This window comes from Ambystoma mexicanum, chromosome 6q (assembly GCF_040938575.1).
Source record: "Ambystoma mexicanum isolate Mex_15411 chromosome 6q, UKY_AmexF1_1, whole genome shotgun sequence".
NCBI classification, from domain to species: domain Eukaryota; kingdom Metazoa; phylum Chordata; class Amphibia; order Caudata; family Ambystomatidae; genus Ambystoma; species Ambystoma mexicanum.
In genome coordinates, this window is record NC_090937.1 from 1,195,170,292 (window position 1) to 1,195,181,951 (window position 11,660).

At 44.9% G+C, this 11,660-nt stretch overlaps 1 protein-coding gene across 1 annotated transcript in view; it reads right to left on the bottom strand.

Annotated features, from left to right (window-relative positions):
• The window catches only part of DTHD1 (death domain containing 1), a 295,545-nt gene extending 291,133 nt beyond the window's left edge, over positions 1-4,412 (bottom strand). The window contains exon 1 of the mRNA XM_069631829.1: positions 3,783-4,412. Within this exon, the coding sequence (XP_069487930.1) occupies positions 3,783-3,820 (38 nt within the window). The 5' untranslated portion in view covers positions 3,821-4,412. The remainder of the gene's footprint in view (positions 1-3,782) is intronic.
• Between the last annotated feature and the right edge of the window lie 7,248 nt (positions 4,413-11,660).

Genomic DNA, 11,660 nt, shown 5'->3' on the forward strand with positions numbered 1-11,660 from the left:
CTGAACAGTCTTCTCAAATAGTATGCTGCTTAAAACAAATACTATGGAATACTAAAAAAGACTAGCTATAGTCGTTGAATACTATAAAAAGCCAAGTTAAATACTAAGGGCCTCATTACGACCCAGGCGGTAAGTTACCGCCTGGGCCGTGACTTTACCACCATGGCGTAAACTACGTTTACACCATGGTGGTTGGCGGACTTACCACCCCATTCCGACCTTGGCGGGGCGGTAAGTCCCCAATCCCCATTTACCCTTCCCCATTCCCATTTTTGCCCCATAGGGCATAATGGGAGTGGGGAAGGCATTAATTACGCCACCGTAAATTACGGTGGCGTAATTAACTCCATGGTCCCTTAGCGCCATGGATTTTAACACCTGCTAAAAGCAGGTGTTAAATCTGCCATGGCGCTAAGGGACCTCGTACTCAGGCGGTAAGGGTCGGCGCTGTTTACGCTGCCGTAAACCCCTTACCGCCTGGGTCGTAATGAGGCCCTAAATGTTGTATTCGAATTTGGTAAGGGAGCTTTCAGTTCATTCGATTTTCTAAATCACTTGTTTTGGGATTCAAAAGTGCATTTAACCATTTGCAGTTCACTTGATATTCAAGAGTGCATATTTCAAGCTCAAGTGCCCTGGTTGATGTGTTTCCCTGCTTTAACTCACCGGCTACACACGGCAGCTCTCTTCGGTTTCCATCTGCTCCTTGCACTGCTTTCCAGCTTCCCTTGATGTTGCTCTCTCTTCTTGGATGCAATATAAAAACACAGCTCACTCTCGTGGCTCTGGCGACAACTGCAGTTCTTCGGCACCCTGCAGCTCTTGCTGCGTGCAACTGGCAAGGAGGGCTTGGATGGTTTCCAGAACCTCTTGCGACCAGCCTCTGCCATGGTGTCCCTCTCTCCTGCTCGAAATGACAACTGGCTCTTGTGTGTCCTGCTCCTCTTTGTCAAGCCAGCGTCTCTCCAGCCCATTTCTCCAGCCCACTTCTGTGTTCCTTCTTGCTGTGCGGCAAGGCTTTTTATATTTATAAGAATAGTAAAGTGACCACAGGTGTGTTTCATTCAGTTAAATTGTCTGGCCATAATGAAACTCATTACTCATTACTCAAACTCATTACCTGGACGTGCCTGGCTATTCCAGCGGTACAAATCCATACCGTCTTCTTCGTCTCAGTATCAGAGTGGTGTTTGGAGATATGTAAATAAAAGGAAGTGTGCATGATTCTGGGCCTCATTACGACCCTGGCGCTAATGGGTTAACGGTGCTGTAAAAGGCTGCAGCGCCGTTAACCCATTAGCGCCTTACTACGAGGTCCCTTTGTGGGACCCGACCTGAACGGCTGGTCTAGACCAGCCGTTAAAGTAGGGACCCATAAAGGGACCTTGGTGCTAAGTACAGTACCGCAATTTGCGGCTTCCCAGTCCCATTGAGCCCTATGGGGCAAAATTGGGAATGGGGAAGGGCCAATGTTCAATGGGGAATTACCGCCCCGCCAACCTTGGAATTGGGTGGTAATTCCCCCTTGAACATTGGCGGACTCGTTACGATACCGGCACCAACCATGGTGCTAATAGCGCCATGGTTTAGCGCCAGTATCGTAATGAGGGCCTCTGTGTTGATTTTTCCTTGTCCTGGTACTTGACTGATATATGTCTAGCTCACTCAAATGAGGATGTGCCCTCCAAGTTGGTTTCTTCCTCGTCCCAGTGTTGGAGTGGTGTTTTGGGGGGACAGTTTGGAGGGAAGAAAAGTGAAAGGACTGACAGTAGCCTACAAATGCTTAAGGGATAGAAGGATCATTATGGAATGGGAATGGGAGATACCATGTCTCAAAGGATGTCCTCTCCCCACTTCCCAAGTTCCCTCCACCCAGGTGATCCTCCCTTGCATATCCAACACTGGGGTCGGGATCCAGAAGCAATGACCCTTCCCAGGTCACCTGAGAGGAGGGCCCTAGGGAAAAAGAAATGAGGATGCCCTCAGGATCCTCAAAGGACAGAAATAAGGAAATGTTCCCTGGAATGAAGAGGGTGGCAAGGAATGTAGGGGCAAAACTTGAGTTGTAAATATTCAGCTCCCCCACCATGGAAAGACTTCTGAAGCAGAAACAGAGAATAAAAATACACACACTTTGTCACTGGGAGCCAATGGAGGTCTGACAGAATTGGAGAGATGTGATCCCTTAATAGGGTACCTGTAGCCAGTCTGGCTGCCACAAAATGTGGTGGCATTGTGAAGGATGGATGCTAATTCAAAATGGGAAGTAGGAGAGAAGTAGTTTAGAGTACAAAGGGTAATGGGAGAGGTGGTAGACAGAAGGAGGGTGGGAAATGGAGATAGGGGAGGGTTGTGAGAGTATCATGAAGACAGTGATTTAAGAGGAAAATGTATTTGCAGAAAAATGGGAGGTGATGGATATTGGCTTGGGAGGTGTCAGAAATGATTGTAAGGTAAATGAAAGTTGAGGAATGCTTGGAAGGTAGATCAAGGTGTGCAAGGATGATTAAGAACAATGGGTATTGGGTGGCCTTGTGTTATGTCGGGTGCAACAGACCATTTTGTGAATGCTTCAGAAGTTATTTCATTTTGCTTGTATGCTGCATTTTGTTTCAATTGTGCCACTCTACTAAGCAAGAGTGAACAGGTGTGTGTGTGGGTGCACCTACACCACTTGTTCAGATATATATATGTCTAGTTCTACTTAAAACGTGAATATCTTGATGTTTGGATGATTGGCTGATAGAATTTATGTATATGTTTTTAACATTCACATTCACAACTCAGTATGTACTAATTACAACCCTAGAAGTCTGCCAAATATCTGAAGTCAACATTACAAGATCTGTGGTTAGAACTTTTGATTGTGTTACTAATATAGACATTATAATGCACATACGAATTCTGCAATGTTTTGGGGCATGAACAAGTTGTTGTAAGTCTATTTTGCACACTAAATTAGAGCATGTAACCAACAAAATGCATGAACAGCTTTTATTTTCAATATTACACTCATATTGGCTGTTATGACCCTAATATTTGGCAGGGTATGGAGACCATTATTCTGACTGTGATGCTTGAGACTAAACTGCCATGCAAGGGGAAAGCCAAGGAATAGGACTTCTCTTGCTATGCCCCAGACTACTGGAACAATCATCACTGCAACAACTCCCCTGCAGTTTAGGAAGGAACACAAAATCCTGCTTTCAGGCAAGAAATCAAAACCATGCTCCTCATGGAATATCTGAGGGTCAATTGAGATCTGCTACACCTATGTATAAACCACCCCTGCAGTGTGAGATTTACAAACTACTATAATCTGTATAATACTTGACACTGACCGCTGTCAACCACACATTACTTGCAAGCGCCTTATTGCTTGCGGGTCAGGCTTGTGCTGTCTAAACCCATATACAATAGAATTCAATACTCTACATGCATTGCCATTTTGTTAGCCAGCTGTCCGGTCACTAAAGCCTATACGCCTTAGAGGGGGAAAGACCCACCAGATCAAAGGGATTACACCTGACATACACCTGACACAGTGAGGGGTCACTCTATCCAATCCATTCAAGAAGTTGAAGTTAAGAACTCACTTTTGCCTAAACTGTGATGGGAATTGTGTCTTTCATATTGTTGATTTGGTTAAAGAAGTTACTTCTGCTAATGTGTGGCCCTTACTTACAGGGGGCGTTATTTAAAAGCGGATGCTCCTATTAATGAATATAAATCGCTATTCATGCATGGAGAAACGTGTTTATTCCAATTGCTTCTTTACTTACTGTTTGGTGGAGATGTGGTTTCCTGGTGCTTTTGGCATATCTCTGGGGGGGCTGACAGCAGCAATATTGCTGACTCCTCTCGGGGCTGCTTTTCTGTCCACTTCATCAGTGCTAGAAATGCCATTACTTGCTTGCTGTGGTACATTCTCAGAGAGATCCGTGGATTGTTTTGCCAAACTGGTATCCTTTTGTGGCGCAGGTTGTCTTTCTGCCTGTGTGTTCTTTCCACGTTCCGTGTGTACCGCGAGCACTTTGCTTGCTTCCTGCTCTGCTGGTGTTGGTGACACGCCATTCAATGTTATGTTGCTATCGTTTTGCAGGGTTTTTGTTTTGTCTATTGATTCGTTCTCGCTAGGGGATTGTATAGCTGTGCTGTTATCTGGCTGCCCGTTTGTGGTTGCATGGCCGCCGTCATGCAGTTGATTTTCGGGAAGAGGTGTTTTGGCGGTTTCTGCGCCCTCCTTCTCAGCAAGCTTATCATTCGTGCAATCTTGACTAGAAAGGTCGGCTTCCGCCTGCGTTAAGGTTTCTTCCAAGGTGCAGCTTATCGCGTGCAGCCGCTTCTCTGTTCGACCAAGCTGTGTGGCTGCATCGCCCAGAAGCTCGCTCACCTTGGCAAGGTAATCCAAAGGCACTATTGGAAATAAAAGGTATGTTGAACAAAGATTGTTAATACCATGGGATCAAAAGGACTTGGAACAAAATAACTTTTTAAATTTCATTTTATTTTTACAGTGACCATATTATTCATTGGCATCTCAATGTTCAATATTGGGTTCAGGCATGTCAAAGTAAGAACTTCCTCTCCTTGGAAGGACGCTAGAAAGAAAGCAAACTCTTTGCAAATCAGGCCCACAGGCTATAATGAATTGTGAACTGGGAATTCCAAGTAATTGAAAAAACAGCACGCACACTATTGGCAAACTCCTCAGTATGGGTCAGTAAGCTGAGCATAGGATGCTTGTTCGAAGCTAGTGAATGAAAGCCCATTGGATGTCCTGCCTACCAATTCAAAAGGTTTGCTCAAAATTGCAAAATGCACACCGGAAATGAAAAAGATCAGAAAGAGAACGTTGTTGATGGTAAACTGAGATTGGTGATAATTCTGGTGTAGACAGCACATATTTAATCTGCACTGCAACCAGCAAACTGTCTGTATGGGACCTATATAGGCAGTATTATATAGTGAAACGGTTTAAAGGTAATTGAAGAGAATTGGGATTTTGAAACGGAATCAATTGTATTCATAATGTCAAAGTAACTTTATATGACAGTATATGTATCTCTTTCAGTCATCGAACCTACTTGTCACTACAGGGTACAGAGATGGACATCTTGTTTCACTCTAGCACCAAATGTACCACACAGGCCCCCTACAGTGGGCCAAACTATCAAAGTGAATCTGCAGGTGGTAGAGGCATTGGTTCACACATTTGAGTTAGAAACATGTTCTTAAAGGTGTCATTTTTATTTATTATGTTTTACTGTGAGACATTATGCCCATCCCTTTTAAAACTGCACATGTCATGATGAAAAACAACAACTGTGCAACAGAGGCGTTATACACCTGTGTATAGGCTCGTTATAAATGCCATATCATATCATATGACGGACTTTGTGATTGACTGACTTTAAGCCAGGCAACACTTCATGAAATGACATGGAGGGCCAGAAATAATCTCCTTTTTTCAACAGGGCTTTTTTGGCGGAAATACTGTGATAGAAATGCTGCCACCGTATTTCTGCCGAAAAAGGGAAAAATGTTGATGGATTTAGCTCCAGCTCATGGCTGGAGGTGGATCCTCCAAATTTCCATCCACCTCATAGTTGTGCGGTGTGGGAATGTGGTGGTATATGCTAATACACCACATTATCCTGGACCATCCAACTCGTAATGAGGCAATGGGCCTCATTACAACCCTGGCGGTGACGGTATGAACGGTGCTGGTAAGGCACCGGCACCGTTCATACCGTCCTGCCGCATTACTAGTTCTGCTCTTGGGTTCCTGACAGCCCGCCATTGACATTTACCGACTGTAAAGACCATGACTGTAAAGACCATGGTTGTATTATGAATTTTATTATGTTTAATTACGTTGTAAATGTGTACATTTGCAATGAAAAGTTAAATAATTCAGCTGAATCAATAATAAAAAATAAAAAATAAAGTTGCCACTTGTGCTGACCATGGATCACTTGTTCTTTGTGTGAGGGAAGATTGCACAGGTGCTGCCACTGCCAGAAGACTTAAGCTGGCACTTACTATGTACAACTTCCTGAGCTGCTGCCCACTGCAAGGGAAGTTGGCACTGTTGCTCATCATGCATCACCTGTTTTGGTGTGTGAGAGAAGTTTATACCTGTGTTGTCAGTGCAAACTTCTCACACAAACACACACACAGAACAACACAATGTTAGGCAGAAACCTGTGCAGTTGCCTTAGGGACCACTGCAAAAGGCTTAAGACTACAGGTGTTGGCAGAAAACCCAATTGGTAGCAGTCTGTACCACCCAGATTTACCTGGTAGCTGTGGCTGAGCAGCCAGACTTCTCTCAAGAAGAGTTAGACAGTATATAGAGTATAGAAGATAGGTACCACAATACAGTAGCACAAGCAAACACTGACCAGAGCTTTGGTATCAAAGTATATAATTATTTATTTAAAGACACACTTATAGAAACACTCCAGCACTATTATTGTAAGCAAGTTCAAAACACAGTCACTATTAATATATATACATCCCTTATTCCTTATTAGACAAGTCTTAGTTAACAGCACTTATTTTCAGACACAGGTGAGCGCTTAACTAAAGATGGCACTCCAATAAGTTATCAAAAAAGGGAGGGCACAGTACCTTCAAAATGGAGAGGATCCTCCATCGGGGCAGTTGTTCCTGGCAGTGGGTGCAAGTCACGGCGTCGTCCAGAAGAAGAGAAGATCTCGACGTGGAGGAAAGCTGAAGGTCGTTGCACTGCCAGGGAAGAAACCAGCCGCGGAGTTCTCCGGTTAAAAGGTACTACTCACGGTAGTAGTAAATCGTGGTATCCCGGTTGCCGGGGTGCTTGGCACAGGCAAGGCAGCCACGAGATGATCGGGGAAGGCGAAAAGGCGGGCAAACTGGTTATCCACACCAGTTAAAGGAAGAAGACTACTCGGAATGAAGATCTCCTCTGTCGTCAGGAAAAGTGGTGAGACGGTTCAGCAGGGCTCCACCGGTGGTGTCGTCGTTGCAGGTCGGCTCAGCTTCTCCCTCTTTGGATTCTTTGGTCCTGTGGCGACTTCTGAAGTTCCAGTCCCCAAAGCACTGCTTTTATGCAGAAAACCCCCATTCATCAGTCCTAGCTGTCACTCAAACATGCTAAGTGGTGAGCCGGGCGACTCACCACTGGGCCAATCACACAAGAGTGCGACTTGGGTTGCAGAGGCAACTCAGTCCAGGGTGCCTAAACCCCCCTCCCACACATACTGTTGACCCAGACAGAGTGGCACCACTTTTGGAGGCTTCTGTGGAGAAGCCCACCAAAAAGTGGAACAAAGGACTCGACTTGGGTTGGAGTTACAGAGGCGAACACAAACGCCATTTTAAAAACGAGTTCCGGCAAAAAGACCCAACCGGGAATAAATATTAAATAAATAACCCTGCAGTATCTTTAACATTGCACCAAAAAGTGGTGTGTTTAAAATGAATGGGAAAATCCCATAGGAAATATTCCGGTGGAATATTTCGCGTGGTAACCACTGCCACCAGCTAGAAACTCGACGAGGGGGGACTGCACAGTGCCCCCTTGAAAAACAGACCCAGGGGCAATCTAATTACCCCTACCAGTACTTCCACAATATGATGGTTTGTACTGGTTCTGTTCCCAATTTCAGACTAGTAAAGTCAATGGTGACTTTACATGCCCTGGGGGACAGTAGTCAGTCCCAGGGTATGGAGTCTATGTTTGGGGGTCACTATGACAACCCTGTGTTACTGCACTGAGGGTGCTGTGTAACACACTTACCAAAAACCACATGAAACCCTGTGGAGTAAAATACCCCATAGTCCATAAAACACATTACAAAGTCAAAGGATATCTCAAATCATGTCTAAGAGTGGGAGAAAAAGAGTCTCACTCTTAGCAGGAGAAAAAAATAAACCCCAAAAATCCAGCAAAGCTGCTGCGGGACTCACTAGGTTTGGGAAATTAGCCTTAACAGAGAATTCTCCCTAACACTCGCCCCCCCCCAGACTAAGAGACAGGAGGATGTAATCCACTCCTGGATGAATCTCATACCTCTAGTCGGTTATAAACACCCTAGAGAGACCATCAGCATTTTGGTGGAGATACCCTGACCTATGTTCTATGGTCAAATCAAAGAATCTCCTTTGTAAGCTATATGACCCTACAAACCCTTTGAGGAACATCAGTCTTTTTGAAACTATAGGGGATCTGGTTGACCAGTCCCTCAGAAGCTGGTACAACTTCTGTACCTGTGTTAAGCTTTTTCAAGGGGCCCTTATAAAGGATTCCCTTAGATCTAGAGGGGCCTTCAGAGTTCCTCACCACTTCTCTGTTGGGAGAAGGTTGGGTTTTGGGCCTCTTGGTTGGAGGGGATTGAGATAAGCAAGGTACATGCTTCTCCTTCCTCTTAGATCTACCCTTACCTACTTTAGGAGTTTCACTCCCAAGATTAGGATTTGGGTTGGAGTCTTCAGTAGAAGATCCAACAGTCTGAAGGATTTTGGCCTTAGACTTTTCTTTCCTGGTTATCCACCAGCACTGATAATTACCAGTTCTCTAAGGCCTAGTTATGAGTCCAGTTGGTCTATTCACCTCTTCCTCAGAAGCAGGGGGAGTCACAGACTCTAAAACTGGGGGAATAATGATGGAGCTTGGTTCGGGCTCCCATTTCCCTAACATTTTAGCCTGAAATTTGCCTGGGTCAGAGGTCAACTTACCAACACCAGGGCTTGTAGTGGGGTTCTCAGTAGAGGTTCCCACAGGCTTAGAGTGGTTCCTTAAGGTGGCCTCTCTAGCCAATTTGGTGTGGTTCTGACTCTCCTTACTGGGAGGCCTGGGGGTACTGGATACTACTCCTAGAGTTCTTAGATCATTCCCCAACAGGACTCTCCCAAGCACCTCAGTCTGAACACTGACAGGAATCATCACTGTCATGTTATTACACTGAATGTGGGCTGGTAGAATTAGAACCATTTGGACAGGGCCTCCAGACATCTTAGTGGGACCTTTGGGTGCCTTAGCAACATCCTCAGGGCTGAAAAAGCTTTCCTCCACTACTGTTCTGCTGGCCCCAGAGTCTCGCCTGGCAGGGGTATCCTGGCCATTGACAAGAACACTGTCCACATAATAAACTTTAGAATGTTCTGGTATGGAGTTGTACACACTCCTATTCTGATCACTAACCAGACCCATGCATGGACTCTACTGTTACACTTGCTTGATGACCCAAAGGTTCTTCAGCAAAGACTTCAAAGTGAGCACTAGCCATTTGGACTTCCTCCTCAGGAGTGAAGGCTAAGGAGACTGTGCTGATCCCTGTAGGTTTACCCTTACATCTGGGATCTCCTTTTATATGGTCAGTGGCCCCACAGAGATAGCATGTTCCAAATGCTCTCTGAAAGGGTGGCTTGGTCTGACCTCCATATGGTTTGTGACCAGAGGTTACACTAGCCTGTTGTGATTTACCCTGGGGCTTACCCTGGTTATTTTGTTGTTTGGGGCCCTCTTTGGGCTTGGAGGTATTAGAAGTCTCTTGGTTCCCTTTTGGTGGCTGCTTTCCCCTCATCCTTTTTCTGAATGACCCCCGGAATCCTTGTGAGTAGCCCTGTTGGCAACCCACAAGTCAGCAGCCTTAGCTAGCTTCCTGGAATCTAATTCTTTTGAAACAGCCAAGTGCTGTCTGAGCTCAGGAGAGCAGGCATCATAAATTGACTCCAACATAACAAGATTTCTCATTCCCTCATAAGTGTTCACCTTGTAACCCTTAATCCATCCCTCTAAGTTTTTCAAACTTTCACTCACCCAGGCAGCCCAAGGGGTACCATCATGCTTTTTGAGGGTCCTAAACCTCTTAAGGTACTGGGAAGGGGTCTTGCCAAATCTAGCTATCAAAGCTAGCTTCCCACATTCATAATCCTTCTTATCCTCCTCCCCCAACTCCATTACCACATCAGTTGCAACAGGGGGGAGCCTAGAGAACAACCAGGAAAGTAACTCATTCCTGGTTATCCACCAGCACTGAGAATTACCAGTTCTCTTAGGCCTAGTTAGGGGTCCTCATTTCCTGTAATGTTCTGGAGCCCATGATTATACTCAAACAAACTCAACCAATCCAACACATCCAACTTAGGCTCATACATACCCACAAGCTCTTTAGGCATCCAGGGTCTTTTGGGACTGGAACTCCTAGAGGATCCAGAGAGAGAAGCATTTTCAACAGACAATTTCTTCATCTCTAGCTCATGCTTGAGCTCCATTTCTCTGAGCCTTAGTTCTTGGTGCCTTTGTTCTGTTTGAGCATTAAGTCTCTTAAACTCCAATTCAAATTTCATTTTCTCTAGTTCAAGACATTGAGGACTAAATGTGGTACCTGGCAAAAGTCCAGTAGGTATAGCTGGCAGAGCGGGTAGAGGCATAGGAGGGACAACTACATCATCCTAAACCCTCCTCTTCTGGTTCTGACTCAATATTAGCAATACTAGGATCAATATCAATATCATTACTGTTATCTACATTTGCTGGAGTGGTAGGTTCCTCTGAACCACCATCCAGACTTTGGTTTGCTAACAACCTTTCTATTAGCTCCATTTTCTTGCCTTAAGTCAGGAGATTCTTATGCTTACAGAGAACTCTTAAACAATCAGCAATTTTTGTAGCAAGGGACTCTTGACTATAACTTTCCATAGTTGACAGGTTAGAAAATAACTTTTTTTAGTGCTAAGCTTTGTGGTTAGTTGCACTAAGGTATCTATAAGCACACTAAAATGTATACTCAATACAAATCCCACCGCTGTACACCAGTGTTAGGCAGAAACCTGTGCAGTTCCCTTAGGGACCACTGCAAAAGGCTTAAGACTACAGGTGTTGGCAGTAAACCCACTTGGTAGCAGTCTGTACCACACAGATTTACCTGGTAGCTATGGCTGAGCAGCCAGACTTCTCTCAAGAAGAGTTAGACAGTATATAGAGTATACAAGATAGGTATCAAAGTACAGTAGAACAAGCAAACACTGACCAGAGCTTTGGTATCAAAGTATATAATTATTTATTTAAAGACACACTTATAGAAACACTCCAGCACTATTATTGTAAGCAGGTTCAAAACACAGCACTATTAATATATATACATCCCTTATTCCTTATTAGACAAGTCTTAGTTAACACCACTTATTTTCAGACAGAGGTGAGCGCTCCAATAAGTTATCAAAAAAGGGAGGGAAAAGGCAGAAATTAGAAACGCACACAACACTAATATTTAAGAAGCACCCAGCAAGGCAGGAAAGTCAAAGTCTACTTGTGAGCAAAAAGTTCAGAGGCCAGGCTCCCTCTTAGAGAGAGCAGAGCATCAATGCGCCCAAGATCACACAGTTTAAGAGGCTTGAAAAGTCTTGCAGAGAGTTCAAAAAGGAATTAGTTCAGCTCAGAAAAAGTTCAGTTAGCCAGCCTAGGGTCAGCCCAGGTGGTAAGTCGAGGATTTAATAGACACTCCGCACAGACCGTTGCAAGGGAGGCTAGGCGGGCACAGTACCTTTAAGATGGAGAGGATCCTCCAGCGCGGGCAGTTGTTCCTGGCAGTGGGTGCAAGTTGCGGCGTCGTCCAGAGGAAGAGAAGATCTCGACGTGGAGGAAAGCTGAAGGTCGTTGCACTGCCAGG